At 41.9% G+C, this 18,030-nt stretch overlaps 3 protein-coding genes across 5 annotated transcripts in view; 1 reads left to right on the forward strand and 2 right to left on the reverse strand.

The window, feature by feature from the left end:
- Nucleotides 1-617: 617 nt before the first annotated feature.
- Nucleotides 618-2,231, reverse strand: LOC142415877 (melanin-concentrating hormone receptor 1-like). Its single transcript, XM_075514736.1, has 2 exons — nt 2,147-2,231; nt 618-1,612 (listed from the first exon to the last, which is right to left on the reverse strand). The coding sequence occupies exons 1-2, from the start codon at nt 2,229-2,231 to the stop codon at nt 618-620; spliced, it is 1,080 nt and encodes a 359-aa protein (XP_075370851.1).
- A 2,244-nt stretch (nt 2,232-4,475) lies between these two features.
- LDAF1 (lipid droplet assembly factor 1) lies at nt 4,476-8,384 on the reverse strand. Of its 3 annotated transcripts, none has more exons than XM_075514740.1 (4): nt 8,246-8,384; nt 7,157-7,325; nt 6,596-6,734; nt 4,476-5,368 (listed from the first exon to the last, which is right to left on the reverse strand). In XM_075514740.1, exons 1-4 carry the CDS (start codon nt 8,315-8,317, stop codon nt 5,275-5,277), a joined length of 474 nt encoding a protein of 157 aa, XP_075370855.1. In that variant the 5' UTR covers nt 8,318-8,384; the 3' UTR covers nt 4,476-5,274. The 3 variants fall into 3 exon arrangements, with proteins under 3 accessions (XP_075370855.1, XP_075370852.1, XP_075370853.1); XM_075514737.1 differs by having other exon boundaries at nt 4,476-5,884; XM_075514738.1 differs by having other exon boundaries at nt 4,476-5,889.
- Nucleotides 8,385-13,589: 5,205 nt separating this feature from the next.
- Nucleotides 13,590-18,030, forward strand: part of DNAH3 (dynein axonemal heavy chain 3) — a 63,956-nt gene continuing 59,515 nt past the window's right edge. Inside the window, exons 1-3 of the mRNA XM_075514741.1 lie at nt 13,590-13,622; nt 15,180-15,281; nt 17,780-18,005. Coding sequence (XP_075370856.1) covers nt 13,590-13,622; nt 15,180-15,281; nt 17,780-18,005 — 361 coding nt within the window. The remainder of the gene's footprint in view (nt 13,623-15,179; nt 15,282-17,779; nt 18,006-18,030) is intronic.

The raw sequence follows: 18,030 nt of genomic DNA on the forward strand, positions 1-18,030 counted from the left end.
ACTTTTAAATATATTTGAGACTATTGGACTTTTTGACAATTACTGATTCTGGAAAATGGGTAGTTTTCCTGGCTTTAAAATGACAGAAAATGGTTGATGTCTCACTGTTAAAAATGTCATAGAGCTGGTGTGTTAGGAGATGAAAACATGATTGTTTAAAATTTTCATAAAACACATTATGCTCTTGAACCACGTTTCAGGGGAGGAAAAAAGATCCAGAACAGTCCAAATTCCTTCTCTCCTTCTTAAAGTAAGAAATAAACTTGAAACTCCACAAGCTTCAAATGGTGGTAGTATCTCAGCCCTGGGCTGTGGGTTGCTGCTTGTCTGGGGTTTTGCGCCAAAATATTTTTAGTATGTGGGTTAATATAATAAAATGCCTGAGAGCTTTTCATCTCCTGGGGAGAATATAATTCATAGCTGTCAGAAGATGTAAGTAGGAACACAAGGCCAAACAAAGCTTCTGCGCAAGTGCTGCTGCTACTTTGTCTCTAGGTCAGGTGAAGATCTGTCCCCCAGGAGATGCGGTGCATGGTGCTCACCTGTCTGCCACTGCCTGTGTGTTTGGGAAAGAGGGGCTGGCTTGCAGGGCATACCCCTAATTGCTGCAGGTCTTGCTACTTGCCAGAGACAGACACCAAATGTAGCAGTGGCTGCCCTGACTCAACGGCATCCCCCTGAATGCTTTTGCTCCCATGTGGGGAAGCCTGCGCTGCAGCTGCTGGCCTTATAGGGACCCCAAGCCCCCTCTGGAAATTTTGGCCCAGCAAGATGTAGATGAAGGGGTTCAGACAACTGTTGGCATAACCTAGGCTGATAGCTACATTGTAGGCATAGTAGAAAGGCAGGGTGGGGCAAGTCATGGCGAGCTGGGCCAGTTGCAGGATGTGGAAAGGTGCCCAGCAAATGAAGAAGGCCACACAAATAGCAATTGCTGTACGGGTCAGTCTTTTTGTTCGTGCCCTGGTGCATCTTTGGCTCATCAGTGCTTCTGAGGACCTGGCCATCTTGAGCAGGATCTCCCTGTAGGCCACTGTGATGAGGGCAAAAGGGATGGCAAAGACCAGGAAGAATTGGTAGAGAGTGTACCAATAAATGTTCCTCTGGGGCTCTGGCAGATGAATCCCACAGCCTAGTAGACCTCGAGGCAAAGGGATGAGCTGAGCATACATCCACACAGGTGTAATGCTGAGGAAGGAAAGGGCCCAGAGCATGCAGATGACAAGGATTGCCACAGGGCGCTTCCTGAAGCGAGTAGAGGTGAAGGGGTAGATGGTGGCCAGGTAGCAGTCGATGGACATAGTGGTGAGGATGTAGGTGTTGGTGAACTGGCTGTTGGCATCCAGGGTAGTGATGATTGTGCGCATTGTCTCCCCAAAGCGCCAGGCTCCATTGCCCAGCAGCTGGTGGATGAGGAATGGCATGCCCAGGAGGAAGAGCAGGTCCACCATGGAGAGGCTGATGATGATGGTATCTGGGACACTACTGCTAGGGCCAGATTTCTTTAAGACTGTGCAGATAACCCGGCTGTTACCAATAATGCCCAACAGGCAGATAATGCCAGACAGGGTGGGCATGATGAAGCTGCCATAGCTCATCCTGCTGGGGTAACCTGCAGAGGCACATGTAGGCAGGAAAAAGTCAGCTGTGCCAGGACCACCGGAGAGGACATGCCTTGTGGATATTCTGGCTTCTAACAGACAATGAATGCTCCGAATGCAAACAATAGCAGATTTCTTAAGCGTGTGCAAGATGAGGAAGGGCTTTTTGTGTATGGTTGTGCCTAGCCACGCACAGGCGCTTTCTCAGCAGCTTTCACAAATGCATACATTAAAACATGTGTCTAATCAAATGTGCATACACCTCTCCTCCCTTCATATGTATGAACACAGATATTAACAATAGAATGCAAGAGCACCAGTGTGTGTATCATTCCATATATGTGTATGGAGACTTTTTCAAATGCATACATATATAAGGAATATGTGTTTCAATAGACATATTCATATCTGATATATATGTTGCTCAACTGTATGGATACTAATATTCATATTCAGGCTTTCTTCAAAACCATCTCACGTGATTTTTTTTCTCCCCCCTGCCTACACCTATTATAGTTTATATACTAATGTATATTTTCACTTACCAGGCAGAGAGAAGTTTTGAACAGCCTTGGGGATGTTGGGGATGCAGCTGTTCAAGCTCTCAGTGTGATTTGTTTTAAAATCCATCTTCAGAAAAAAATGGTCCCCATCAGCAGCTTGAAGATGATAGTCTTTCATGTTGAAAGAATAAAGGTTGCCAATTCCTTGGAGACCTGTGGGGCTGCTCAGAAAGCCACTGCTCTAAGCATCAGCAGAGGCTGTTAATGCAGGTTAAAAGGCAGCTCCTCAGCTCCCTGTACCACCACCAGGCAACAGTGAGAGCAGGATGTAATGAGGCAGCGCCTGTCACCAGGCTGGCAGCAGAGTGCTGGAAATATGCTTGCAGGGAGAGCAGAATTTCATTTTAGTGCTGAAGGCAGTGAATTGGGATCCACTGATGGACTAAGTAATGAACTTGTGTTCTGGAGAGGCAAATGGGGCCTGGAAGTAAATAAAATCCACTAAATGAAACAATGGGTAGCCAGCATTGAGAGCACATTTTGCTTTTAGGGTCTAATTGAGTATGAATATCTCAATACAATTCTGCAAAGAATCATCTTAACCTAAAGTCATGTTTGCAGCAAGATTTGCAAGTGTAGGCTGGGGTTAATTTCTTTAGATTCTGAAGCAAGATCATTCCAAAGTGGAAAGGCACAAGCTGTGTGATTAAGTATGTGGAAATGTGGTATTTTCTGGCTATGCTTGACAAGTTGCAGTACAGGTGATAAACAGCATCATTACTTCCCTCCTATGCAGTGCTTTCTCCATTTCAATTCATTCTGAGGTCTCAAGCATGGTAATAATTTCATTTTAGGCAGACCGATAGAAGAGAATAGGAGATAAATGGGATTTATTTTCAAGGTGTGTTTGAAATTACAGCAATTCAGTATGTAAAACAGGAAAAACACTGGAAACATTAAATAAATGAGGTGGTGACTGTGTTATAATCAAGTCACGCTAATCTCTGTATTATTTCCCTCATAACCATTAGCCTGCTATTTGCAGCCAGTAAACTTCTAGATTGAAGGCATTACTGTCTAGAAAATGTAAGATTTGGTAAGATTAGACTCAAACTGTATCCTGATGATGGGGACCAGTAGTCTGGTGAAAGGCAGGAAGGATTCTGTAATGACTAGAATGCTATTTCAAGGCTTCCTTTTTGCTAGCCATAAGGATTTCTAGCACTTAGAAATAGTTATTTCAGTACTTCACAGCTCTTAAGAGCAGGCACCAGTGCACTTGCACAAGGGATAATATATTCTATTTACCAGCTGGTGCAAAATGCCTCCTTCACCTCAATGTCCCTAGCATACTTCCTAGTTGGAGCTCTTCATTTGTAAATGCCAATATCTTTCATTTTTTGCAGTCCACTGAATGCACTGGGGAGTTTGCTTTTAGGCTGTATTACCTATAGCTGTGATGTGCATCACCGGGCAGCACCACACAATTGTTCAGAACAGTGTTCTGTTTCTTCCTCACCTGCTGTAAACTGGCAGAGCTCTACTATAATTGATGGCAGCTGCAGCCTTGATCCTAAAGTGAGGATAACAGCAGTGTAAAAATCCATCTACATCTATTCATGTTAAATCTTTGTTCCATCTTTTAGATGGATTTCTCCAAGCTGTATGTCATGTAAATGGTATCACAGCACTAGCTTTTCTTACAAGGAAAGTAGAAAACATTTTTCCTGTGGTGTGTGGTTTTTTTTTTTCCTCCTATCACTGGTATACTACTATCAACTGGAAGTTTAAAAAAAAATCTGGTTGGGATAAAGCTTTGAAGCACCTGAAAAAAATTTTATCTACTTAATAAATTATGAAAGAAATCTCCTGTTATAGTGTCTGTTCTATAAAACCTTCACATTTGACTGGAATGTAGTAGCTACTAAAGTCCTTTATGAACTGGCATTAGGTCCTGCCTGTCTCCTGCAGACAGTAACACAGAGTAGGGCTAAGGATGGTTTCACTCTCCTGCTGAAGTGTGGGGCCAGCTTATTACTATGGCTGAAAATGTTACCACCAATACTATGTGGAACACATTACAGCTCAGATAAATTTTGACTCTGTGCTGGAGTCAAACAGCATGTTGTTTCACACAAAACTGGAGTATTATACTAATTTAGTCCTTAGGATTCTGCATTTCCTTCACAGGCATAAGAAGGGGAGTAATCTTGTGTAATACAAGCTGTCTGCAGTTTGTGGCTCAGCAATACTGGCCAGCCAAAATACTTCAACTAATGAGAAAAATTCAGCTCTAAATGTAGCCTTCCTAGAAGCAGATGTGGAAAACCTCTTTTTACTGTAGAATAAAGAGAATACCGAGGCAGCTGGGTTAAACAAACAGCACTTTATTAAACTAATATAGTTAGATACTTTCTTAATGCTTAGAAATACTATGGCATTTGCAAAAATGAAAGTTTAAATAACATACAAGAAGTTACAACTGAGAAACAAAACAGGCAATTTAAATACCTAAACAAATATGACAAAATGCAAGACCTAATTGCATACCATTGATGTGATGAGGCAATGAGAACAAGGAAAATATCCCTTCAGAATAATGCAACATCTAAAGGTATATAAAAGCTTATACCATAACTTAACATATGAGAAAACCCAATTTTCTTCTTACAATAAATATAAAGCATTAGCATGGTGTGCTCATACTATTTTAACAAAGGCTGTTAAGGCTTAAAAATATTTTTTAACATTCAAAACACATTTCCGGTGCTCTGAGCTTTGACACTTATGTATCAAAATGACCAACTGCTGCATACAAATTTCAAAAGATAGTACATTCAGAATGCCAGTAACAAATGGGAAGTCAAATACCTACCTACCTTACTTTCACCTAATTGTCACTGACTTAACAATAGCTGTTATTATTACATCCCTTTACCAAATTCTGTGGAACATCCCATCGTGCACATAGACTTAACATCGCAATGCACTGCTACTTAATGGTTATTCTTAATATTAGTTTTACAGTGACAATGTAAGATGCATATTGATTTTTTTTCAGTTCCCATAAGGAGTGCACAAAGGTTGAATGCTCAACAAGTAAACAATTACATTGCAAAGGTCATAGTAGTACAGTTAAGTGTCTATGAAGGAAGTGAGGAGAAACCCACTTACTCATTCTTTCCATTATTGGCAGAAAGATCCAAGACAGAAGGACTCTTCTGTTGCAAACTTCCATTAACTTCTTGCTTCTTTATCTGACCCCTGTATACAGGAGAAAAGAATGGTTTTATGGTCTGTTCTTCTGTAAGATTATTGTCTTTTAACTTTTTGCTCAAAAAAGCTGAGCAATGTGAGATGTAAACCTGTCTGAGACTCCTGGAACATCCATGGCCGGTCTACCAGAGCTTCTCTCAAAATACACAGAAACATAAAAAGAGCAGATGTTACCTGTTTTAACATCAAAGTTGCCAGTCAACATGACTGCTCTGTAGGTTGGGTTGTGTATTTGGATATGCTATGAAAAAAAAGAAGCCTTTTCTGGAATTGGTGGGCAATGTTATGGACCTGGCAGCATGCCCTAGAGGAGTGGTATGGAGCCCTGGAAAACATGTAAGCACACTGGGCTGTGCAGCATGGTCTTGTCATCCTGACGATATCACAGGCTCCATAGGCAGTTTTGTGTGTCCCTGAGAGCTGTGCAAGAAGTACAGCTGCGATGAAGGAGCAAACTGAGAAAGTCTAGGAGGGAGCAGCTGCAACTTTTCTTCTTGCTCTTCCCTGTGCTTAAGAAGTGATTATTATTATTCATTCCCTGGTAGATATTTAAGCAGGCAATAGGTGGCACTCCAGCACAACCTGTTAGTGCCTCTTACTCCTAGCCGGATGCTTGGTAAAAGCATGGCTAAGGCAATGCTGACTGAAATAGGCCTCCAAGCCTGAAGTACTGGGAGACATGACTGGCAAGCAGCACATGTGCAGCATCCAGCAAAACCTGTAATTTCTATTTTGGCTGCATTGTCCCTTTTAAGTACCCCTCTGCCTATCCCAAATCTACAACTAATTTTGGTCCATCACTCTACAAATGCAGGTAGGCAGAGATAGCTGGGTCATCATGCAGAAAGAACTGCAAAAGGTTCATCCTCGAGGCAACGTCCAATTTGGAAGTGTGTTTTAATGACATTTAAAGCAACAAATATTCTAAGTGAGACAAAATTGTATTTTATTGCTTGATATTGTGTTAGCACATGGACATTTAAAGATTTTCCTAAATAGGAAAGAGGGCATGTATTAATTCTCATTAAAATATATATTAATGACTAGGCATTTACATGCTGCACATTAAGCTGCCAGGGTAGCCAAAGTTGCTCTAGCATTCAAGAAACATTTGTTAAACTAACAGTGGCTCACTTAGAATAGATGAAGTAATCAATGCAATAGTACAGTTGCAGAGTTTGAAATCCCAGCATGGATCAAAACATCAATACTCACCTTGAAGCATACCAGTAGTTGACCAGAGTTGAAAGAACAACATAACAAACACTCAGTACTCCAGAAACTCCCAGTGAAAGTGCACCCAGGCCACACAGCACACAAAGGAGGGCTATGCCACCTATGGCTATTACAACACCTAATAAAAGAAAATCAGTTTGTTATTTAAACAAGTATATATACAAGTACATTTCTAATTTACTGCTTAATGGTTGTGGTAGAGCTGACATTCTACCACAACCCCAAATTCAAACCATTTGGGAAAATAGTCTGCAATCAACTAGCTAGCTACTGTAAAAGCTACACATGGTCAAGATAACTGGTTTAGCCATATCCTGGTGGCTGAGATTAGAAAGGGAAATAGGATTTCCCGTGTATAGACTACAGTTAATTAGATTACTATTCTTGTATTAAGAGTTTCACTACTGCTGAGACCTGAGGACTACATACAGAAATCCTCAACTGCTTGAACTGGAAGCTCCAGAAGGAAGAAGAAAAAAAGGAAAAGACAATATGCCTTAACAGGGAGTAAGTAACTACATGCATGCACGCATACAGTACCTTCCATAACTATCACACCGATACAGGCCATTACGGCTGTTGTAACAACAAAAATCAGGAAAAATGCAACAGGAATAGCAGACACTGCAGTAAACATCAGGAGTGACAAGGCAACAAAAGGATGGTCATCTAAATATTGGCCAACACGAGAATTCATAAATGCAACAACCTGTGGATGAAATAAAAACATTTCAGATTTTGTTTTTATCTCTTGTCATAGATAACTTTTAAAAGTCAAGTCTGCAGCTTGAACAGAGGGCAGCTGTTGCATCTATATTTCAAAAGCATGAGGACTTATTGCAAATTTAGGTAACTACAGCAAATATAATTCTACCAACAACAGACATGTTTCTCTTGGACTTCCCAGTTCCATTCTTGCACAAATTAAAAACAAAACAAAACAATCCCCTGAAAACAAGTAAAAAAGGCAAATCACAGTTTCACTGCAGGGTCTGTAAAAAGACCCCACATTTCAGTGGGGTCTCAACAGCTATGATTTTGATCTAGAGAACTGTATTTGTTAAGAAAAAAATACTGTAACATTTAAAAATTATGATGATTTTTCTTTTTTCCATGCCTCAGTAATACTGCGACCTCCTCATTTATTGAGCATAAGTATAGTGCAGGCATGTCTTCATCACAAGGTTGTTAGGAATTTAATTATAATGTTACTGGTAGAAAAAAAAAAATCCTTTTTACAGAGGCAGTCACACCTATACACTGGAATTTTACTGTAGTAGAGACATTTCCCTTCCCTTAAGGAAATATGTATTGTAGTTTTAGTTCTTTTTATAGCAGCACAACCATTTCACTAAAATGCCCCTCTACTCCCTCAAATGGTTATACTAGTAAAACACAGAAATGCAGAACAGGCTTCCTTTTTTCTTGATAGCTGAAGGTGTGGGAGGACAGCCCTTCCCATAGGCTCCTCAGTGTTCATTTAAAAAAGGGAGTGCCAATTTTCTCAAAAAAAAAAAAAAAAAAAAAAGTTTTGAAATTGCATTTAAATAAACTGGGGTGTGATATTCTGAGAGTTATGGAAGGAGTATCTTTATAAATATATTATATAAAATTATAATCCAGACCCACGTTTGAGTTGCTGTGGATGGACTGCACCATGGAGTGCCATTGCTTCTGCAGCTCTTGCATTTCTTTAGACATGTTGCAATCCTCAGCCACGATTGTGAATCTTCTGAACAACCAGTTCTCACTCAGCCATCCAATCTTCCTTAAAATTAAGGTACAATTAGTAACAGGCTCATGCAGATGTTTTGTGAAAATGAAATATTTCTTTCGCAAAAACACAGAATGTAGATTTCAGATGTTAGTGTGATCCACGGTCTAAAACATTACTTTTACAAAAGTACATCTAACGTAGGGTGCTCATCCCTGAAAACTTTTCTGAAACTCCCAAAGCCAAGTATCAAGATACAAGGTGACTCTCACTGAAAAGAGCTAAAATCCCCAAAGACAAAAAGAAATGTGCTCATCCCTGAAAACTTTTCTGAAACTCCCAAAGCCAAGTATCAAGATACAAGGTGACTCTCACCTCCTTCCTTTATAACATTAACCCCGTATTTAACTATGAGGGTGTTGAATTACCACTAAAAAGGTCAATTCTAACTATACGCATGGACAATTTATCGCTACGAGTGCTGGAAACTTGCAGCACATTAATGAGACTTGTTTTTGTGAGTAGTCCTATGTTCAGAGTTGAAACCATACCCTGTACAGCCTCAATGCTCTGCATATAAAGGCACAATGCTTTCAAACGCTCTGAACATATTTGTGGCAGTTTAAAGGCAACAACAGCTCAAAAATCTCCCCCCACGAAGATGTAATCTGTTGTCGCTAGGGAGACCCTTACCAGCAGAAGATTAAAAGACGCAGTTTCCAGCTTCCAAATCTAGTCACCGAGTCAATATTACCAGTTTATACTCAGCCTACACACACGGTCCCTCCCTTTGTTTACACAGTATTTTCATACAGCGGCGTTTGATTTCTGTTCCTGGCAGCACTGGCGAGGAGACTGGCCGGGGGGTGCTGCTGCCGGAGGAAGCCACCCCACCGAGAACGCTCGCCCTGAGGCAGGCAGCGCCCCGAGCCCCACGCGTTACCTCTACCACCACACCACCACCCGCGGCCTCCACCGAACACTTAAAATCGAGGTCAGGAGCCCCTGAATCGCACCCCGCCATAACCGTTGCTGCCATACGGCCAGCGCCGAGGAGCGCTGCCGCTACCGGTGGCCGTTACCCTTAAAGCGGATCCCCGGGCAGCGGTAGCTCAAAGGCAAGCGACCGGGCCGCGGGCCGCCACCTCGGCCTCCTCTGACCTGCAGCGCCGGGGCACAGCGCGGGGCTCCCCGCTGGGCTCCCCACCAAGCCGCGGCGCAGAAACAGCGTGGGGTGGGCGGAGGCCGCGCAGGGCTGAGGGGGCCGCGCTGCCCCGCCGCGGGGCTCAGCGCTGGCGGCTGGGAGGCCCCGCCGCGGCGGGCTGGGGGGCACTGCCCGCCCTAGCCGAGTGAGGTAAGGGGGGCACGGCTGCCGCTCCCGGAGGGCTGCGCCGTGCTGCTGGCACCGGCCCTGCCACTGCGAGCGAGCGGCGGCCAGGGCTGACAGGCCGCCCCGCAGTCCCCGGCCGGGCGGAGCGGGGCGGCACCGCTCCCCGCCCGCCCTCCGGCGAGCCGGGGCCGTCCCTCTCACCTGCGGCTGCTGCCCGCCGGGCCGCAGCCCCTCTCGTGGCTCGCCCGCTAGCCCTCCCGCCCTCCGGATGCAACGCCCGGCGCGGCCCGGGCTGGGCCTGCCGGGGCTGAGGGAAGCGCCACCGCCCTCTCGCCGCTGTCTCCTCCCCGCGGGGGCCGGCGGCGCGGCGGGCAGGGCTGGGCGCCTGGGGAGGCTGAAGAGGAGCGAGGGCGGGGCAGGGCCACCCGTGGCATGGCACAGGCACGGCAGTGGGGTATTCAGTGGGGAAGGGGTTAGACAGGCTTCCACAACCCACCGGGGCGTTAGAGGCTCTTATTTATTTCCCTTTTGTGCCCTTTAGTGTCCCCCCTCCTGTCCTGCCCTTCATCCCCCAGGCCCTGCCTCAGCCCTTCGGGTCTGGGCACCCTCAGGGAGCGTCCCAGCGTTTTGTGTGGCTTTAGGACACGCATCCTTGGGCTTTTTCGAATTAAGGATAGAAAATGAGGATATGTGCGATAGCCGTGCGGTTCCTCCCTGCGAGAAGCGTAGGCGTGCAGAGGCACGCTCAGCCCCGGGAGCCTGGGGGTGCTGCAGGCCGGGGCGGGAGGAGTGGCTGGGGGTACTCGGTACCACAGTGCTGTGGCACTGCTCGCTTCGCTTCTGAGCTGCGCCTCACGACTCCGTGTGCCGGGAATCGCTCGGATACGTGTCTATAATCCCACCAGCCCCAGCTAGAGGGGTTGCAGCCATTGGAGTGGGAGGCTATGAAGGCAGCTTGCAGTGAATTGCGAGTGTTCAGGCAGTCATGCCACACGGTGTAGTGGAATGGCAGCTGTGAAACACTTTAGCTGGCATAACCACCTTCCCCCTGTCTCTGGTTACTTGTTCCCGCGCGTTTCTACCCCACCCTGCTGCCTCCATGAGTGTTTGGGTGGCCACGGGGCAAACCTGTTTGTGGAGGTGCTCCATGTGAGGAGTAATTACTTTAAAAATTCAGCTGGGTTTTCAGCAAGATCAGTGCATCCTATGGTGTCCCAGCACTTGTGCTGGGATTACGAAGAGCAAGAGCAAGCGGCAGGGAGTTGGCAGGCGGATGGGGCTGTTCATCTCAGAAATGATGCTTGGTGAAGTGCATTGCACTACTGTTTGGCCTGGCTGCTTTCCAGCGCCATCGTGATGGTGTTACATGCAAGCATGAATCTTCAGTGAATTCCCAGGCTTTTGTTGAAAAGCATTGTTGAAAACATAGAGTTTTTAATGATGTAAATTACAGTCAGAAATTAGTAAAGTATTCATGTTTCTCATGACTCCTTTAATCACTCTCTTTTGGTTGGTGCCACCCATGAGAGTGTTGCACAACTGAACATTAATGGTTTCACGATTATATTTTAAAGACAACCAAATATATAGTATGTTTAATTTGGAGTGTGCTGGTCTTACAATGCAAATAGAGGTTTTATAAAGTATGGGGGTTTTAACCTATCAGACTGGCAGAGCTCTGTGTCTTTGAGGTGCTGATTTCAATGAGCTGTGCAGATATAATGATCTATGTAGACAGAGGATGTAAAAGAGAGATTTGCATATTAATGCAAATTAGGACCACGGGCTCTAAAAGCCCAACACAAGATACCTGCAAGAAGAGGATGGTGAGGACAAGTTTATTTTTCTTGAACTGCTAGTGTTTATATCTTATATTATTAAAGTGCATAGTGTATTGGTATTCCTGGTAGACTAGTGTATATAAAATTAAATTTAAATCTGTTGATTTTCTACCTTTTTTTTTTTTTTGAAGTAAGCATAGGGAAAAACTAACTGGTAGAATTATAATGTGACATAATCCAGTTATAATGGCACTATAAAATTTAATGCCTCTGCCAAATTTATAAGTATATTGGAGATTTGACATTTCTGGCTGTTTTCAAAATATGCTGTAGCTGCGGTTTTGGAGATAGTCTTGTACGTCTTAGTAAATTATTTTCCTGCTATGCATAATTATTTCTTCTGCTAAAAATTCACATATAATCTCTTTCTATGTAAAATGTTTTTGCTTTTAATGTTTCCCAAGGAGCACAAGTAATTTATTTAACTTTAAAGAGCATGCATATACAAGCATCTGAGTTGGTGGGCACAGAGGAATAATAGTTACCATAACTGTTGCTTAATTGAGCTTGTCTTCGTGCCAGCGTCAGCTCGAATTAGCAGGAAAATACTCATGTTGCAAACCAGCACTGAAGTACTTGGAGAGCTACTGTGCACACTAACCAAGCAATTGCCAGCTCCAGCATTAGCAGCCCCGGTTCTTTACCCACACTTTTGGCTTGTGTTTAGAGAGCAGCTTAGTTTATGGTAGGAACTTTCATGTGTGGCCAGGCAGGAACAATGTTTCATTTGTATTTGGTATTAGGTCAAGATAGAAGGAAAACAGTGCTGTTAAAGCAGGGATACCAGCCATTCTCACAGTTTAGAGATAATAGGATGAAAAATAGCATCCAAAGATGTTGGGAAAGTTAAAGTGGAAGGCTTGCTGTGTTGGCAGAACATGTACAAGGCCCCTCTTGAGGGTCGGTATAAGGAGATTGTGCTAGATTTCATGTCAGATGGTAATAATTCCTGTTTGTGAAGAAATTTGATGGAGGACTCTTTCAGGACATAGTGGCAACTGTGAGTGGGAGGCAGATGCAAACAAGCAGACCTAGAGGAATTGGGAATACAAGTATCCCACCTGCTGTCTTTGGATCTTCAGGGAGTTTGATTCTGAATGGTGGAAAAGTGGTGGAGATGTTTGGGTTCAAGATTTTTAATCTTTATTTTTTTTTTTCCCTAGTTCTTCCTAAGAAAATTTGGGTTTATATAGCCTTTATTGTTCTGGAAGCTCCCTTGCTGTGTGCAGTGTTTTCATACAAATGTCAGACTATCTCAGAATGCCTTAGGACTATGTTTTTAGTAGCTTTCGGAAGTAAAATAAACCTGTACAGTTGCTCATTGGTTCTAGAACTGAACCTCCCTGACCATAGCTTGGCGCAACACTGTGCTGAAAGGCACTGTTTTTTTTCCGCTTGGGGAAGAGAGGGAGGAGAGAATTCCTGTCTCCAAGCACCAGCTATGCTGTAACTGGGGCAACGAAGCTGAGGACTGAAAGGCAGAGTGTCAGAGACATTCACCAAGCTGGAACAGGCAGAGGGACTGGTAACAAGGGCGTCCGCAGGTAGTATCTGCTCTTACCCTGTTCACTCATGCACTCAGTGTAAGGCATGCTGGACATCTCTCTCTTTCTGTTTTCCCATTCCTCTTGGTGTGTGCTTATTTCTTATGGCAATTAATGTGTGGTTCCATCTGCTGTAAACCACAATTAAGGGCCCAGAGTCCCTGGGACATTAGAAGAGAACAGGTAGTGGGAAGGAAACTGGTTTTGGAGAAAGTGGAAAGAGTAGGGTGGAAAAAATCTTGCTTGAAAGACGCCTGGAGAGAGTTAGAAAGATTGAGGTGAAAAGTGAGCTTGAAGAGGAATAGAGAAAAAGAATGGAGAAAAGGTTTGGAGGGGAAGAAAGCTTAGTGTTGTAAACAAGGAAGAAGGGAGCTGGGGGAGAGATTTTTCTTCTTCCTGGCAGTTGGGATAGAAAGCTGATTGTTTTGACATTGTGTAGTACCTGAAATGGGGGTCTCATTCTTTTCCAGTGCATGTAACGACAAGGATGCTTGTATTGAGGGGGAGGACCAAAAACTTCTAAGCAAACAAAAACCAAAGCAAAATGAAGCCAACACAGAGGCCAAGGCTCCTGAGGGTAAGTTCTTTCTGCAGTGACTGTGAAAGATCAATAACTTTTGATGAAATTGGCTGGTGGCTGGTGGTTTGACATAGGAATAACTCTTATTTGAAGACACTCGTTCTTGTTGAATATTCTTTGGACCTAAGCCTTTATAATATACTTACAAAGAATTCCTTTGCTCAAGTATTTAACTTTTTGAAAGGTTAGGTGGCATATAAATCAAGAGTTGCTTTAGAGTGAACAATGGCTTTCTTAATAACTCTTGTACCTTTAAGAATGAACAAATTTCCTAGTAAACTGCATGGTTTATTCATTTTTAAAGTGCACTAAGGCCCAATCCTTTAGTCATTAATCAAGAACAATTCATGCTGTCTTTCGTGAAATATGCCTGGCAGTGATAATGTCTTGATTTCTGTGTGTCTGTGTGCAGGCACGCTGGGGAATACCAAGGAGGTAAATCAGATCAGTCTTTTCTCAAATTATATTTCTAAATGGGCTCTACTTTGAGGAGGGCACAATTTTGTCTGCTGGAAAACTAGGTTCAGGCAGCCTAGTTTTCCAGTCATATATCAGAAAGCAATAACCACTTGCCAAAAATTTATTAAAAATTATGTAAAAAATGATTATACATTATTCAAACATAATTGTATTGGGTAATAACTTCCTCTTTCATGGTGATTTAATTCACTGGCATTCAGATACCACATACTTCCACCTTCTTTTTCTGATAGTGCCACTATATATTTGGGAATTTGTTCCTCATGAATCTTCTTAACAAATTTGATTTAGGAAATTGAGAGCAGACTAGCGGTGAGGTTTTGGCCTATACTAAAGAAAGTTGCCATTCAAAAACATCTTAAAACACTGTGAGGCTAAATAATTCTGAGAAAATATCCTTAGAGAACTTTGTATGGAGTCCTGGAAGGCCACCTCAAAGTATTGTCACCTTGAGGAGGTGGAACATAGTCCTAAGACATATTAGGTATTCTGACATTTGTATTAAAACACTTTGCAGAGTCCTTGTGAGCAATCTGTTCTTCCAGTGACATCCTGGCAATATAGCTTCTTCTGGAACTGGATCATCATAGACGTGAAAAAATCTAGTGTATTTTTTTCTCCCCAGTGATGCCTTGCATTTCTGTTCTGCAGTTCGCACAACTTGGACTGTTTCACTGTCAATTGGGCAGTCTGGTAGGCTTTAATATTTTAATATCTAGTGTTTATACCATTAGAAGCTCTGCACAACATGTCGAGTTTTTAGTATAACTAAAAATATTTAAAACAATCTGAATTGTTTTCAGTGATAGAAAAATGTTGTGGGTTTTTTTTTTTTTAATTCTGATATTTATTGGTGATTAGAAGCTTTATCAAATGACTACAAAGAACAGTGCAATCTGAAAACCTGTTTTGTTGAGGAACCCACTCCACAGAACGTCCGTTTCCTTAAAATTAGAAAAGTTGCAATATATAATTTTCAATGAAAACTGAAAGTCTCTGTTCTTTCTGAATAAATCTTTTTCAAAACAGTGTATTTCATAAATGTCTTGGAAGTTGTTTTTCATTTCTCTCTAGTCACAAAACGGTTCTGTGTATAACATGAGTCATGCAAAACGGTTACCGGAGTTACCGCCCCTACCTGCTTCTGCTTCAGCTGCACCTTCAGAATTGTATCAGGTTTGTGCTCTCTCCCCTTGTGTCAGGGTATACATTAAATTACATGTGCTAGCGTGATTTTAGGCATCATATATTACCAGGCCTTAGGCAAATGAAGTAAAGATAGGAAAAACTATTTAAATTACTAAGTTAAAGTACTAAGCAGATTGTCAGGTACTTCATTAGAGCTGCTCTTATTTAGAAAAGTGTTGTTACAACTTCTGTTATGATTTGGATATTAAACCTTGGCAGTTTAAATCTGTTCTTTAAATTTATAGTTAATTATTTGCTGTTAAATTTTGGATTAAATATTTTGAGTTTAAGTTCCTGGGGAAGGAAGCAAATAGTAAAAATATTTTTCTTCCAAACAAATTGTGATTTTCCTCCTTCCCCCTAATACTTATGGCAGAGCACAAAAAAAAAAAGTTATGCTGCTGTTCCAAAACCAGCTCAGAGCTTGACAGGTGCAGCATTGATCAGAATGGATAGCTTGTACAGCTGCACAGCTACAACCTATGCTGTGTGACACAAATAAAAATTACGTATGACAGCACTTAGGGGGTGGAAGAAGAGAGGGCTGGCTTTCCCCACCATAAGTGCCTCACAGTTGCTCATTTGGCTCATTTGTGTCAGCACTTCAGTTCATCTAAGATGTTTTTCTTCAGAAAGATACTGTTTTTGAAGAAATTGAAGTAGTTTCTGATCAAAAATGGGTTATTTTAGACTTTTTTTGAAAATAGGAAATTTTAAGTGAAACATACTCTAAAATAATAGTAAAAACCTGAAAATTATTCAATGAAGGTTTACATAAAAATCTTTTATTTTCATCCAAAAATCAGTTGGACTTCTGGGGATGTGTTAAGGGTTTATAGAAGACACAGGAGCTGATTTAGCCAGTCCTGAAATTTTTGTGTTGCATAAGCAGTAGATTTTTGCCAGGTGACTTTCTTCTTCAGAAACAGCTGTTCCTCTCTGACCAACTTTTTGCCCAAGGGATTCCCATGGGTATCATCATTAGCAAGGCACCTGTTCTGCACCCAGAAAGTTGTTCTACCTAGTGGGGAAGAAAGAATATAGTTTACAAAGCAGACCTAATTAAGAGAGGAGATGAGAATTCAGAGTTTATGCTGACTTCAGCAGTTCCTAAAGATACAGAGTGACTTTCTGGGGAAAATCTCCAAATCTCTAAATTATTTTTAATTCTTGTATCAGTTTGTCCCCCAAAATTGTAATTCAGGGACCTACCCACCTGTCTAGTATGTGCAGTGGAAGAAATTGAACTCAAAAGATTCTATGAACTTTCAGAAGCTAATTTAAGGAGTATGATTGCAGCAGTAGTGAATGCCTTTTTCTTTGCTGGCAAGATTAGCCCTGTCAGAAGAAAAATGCAAGGCAGATGTAATAATCTTGCCTTAGCCTGTATTTCAGATTGACAGACTATTGTTGTTCTCACTAAAGCTCATGTTAGACTAAAAAAAAAATTCATAGCTGCATTTATAGGTTAAATGAAAAGAAGCTGTTTTATGCTTTAGTATGCTGTCCTCTCAGGGGTCATAAAGTGCTGAGAAGATGAGTTTAACTGCAGCTCCTGAGGGAAAGGCAAGTGAAATGAGGGAACCAAAGATGGGATGTCATGAATGTATTTAGAAGCTTTTTTCAAGAATGATCTAAAACTAATGATGGTAATGCTGCATTGTAAAGGGGAAGAAATGGGTAATAGGGATATGGTTGTGTTACTCTAATGAAGTAAAAAATCATAAAACAAGATGTAATACAGAAACAAGCTAAATACTAATTTCGACTAACAGCTTTAAGAACCATGGTATGAAGTACACTCATCATTCTGTCTTATGTACGTTTTCTCTCTGAGGGTATCTTGATAAGAAACATACTTCTCGATCCCACGTCCCTTATGCCTGTGAGCTATCTCATTAAAGTTTAGACATCAGGACGGAAGACAAGTCAATCAATAGATACCAAGTCACCTGAGAAAACATGGAATGAACAGACAGAAGAAATCTATTACAAATCCTGTATTGATGTGGGAGAGAAAGATGAGAGCTGAGTTTGTTAACTTCTATTATTGTTCAACTATTGCAGGGATTGAGTGTTAAAAGTAGACAGGTCATTAACAAAGACTTGAGGAATAAGAATTTTCTAAATTTAAGCAAATGTAAGGAGAAGAAGAAAAGAAGCAAGATGGAGATGGGGGGGTAGAGAGTACTAGATAATGCACTAATGTCTTCTCTAATTTATAAAAAAGACCTTGATTATGCAAAAAAATGCATGAGTACTCCTACTGAAGCGTTGTGTAAAATTATTCTTATACATGTGTGGAACATCAGGATCTATAAGAAATTAGAATAAATTAGATAAAAATAGATTGGTGGTCAGATGACTCTAAATCAGATTTATGTATTTGCACTTTATACTAATTGATCTTTAACCCTGTTCTAGCTCTAAGAAGACTCTTTAAATTATTGTGCTGTGTAAAACTATTGCTTTTTTTCCAATTTCAGCTTGTCCTTAACAGCAGCTGTTATCCTCCTTTGATGCAACAAGTGTCATGGACTTTGGCAGCTCCATTCAAAGAGCAGAGTTACTACCGAAGCCCAAGTGACTCCATAGCTAATAACTATACTCTTACTGCACGGGATTTAAAATTGAAAAATGTGCACAAATTAAAGTCCTCTTCAATGACAGGAACATCACTGGGCTCAGCAGAGCAGAGAACAGCCTCACCACGTATCCATATTTGAATGTGTTTATA

Source organism: Mycteria americana, chromosome 12, assembly GCF_035582795.1.
Source record: "Mycteria americana isolate JAX WOST 10 ecotype Jacksonville Zoo and Gardens chromosome 12, USCA_MyAme_1.0, whole genome shotgun sequence".
NCBI lineage: Eukaryota > Metazoa > Chordata > Aves > Ciconiiformes > Ciconiidae > Mycteria > Mycteria americana.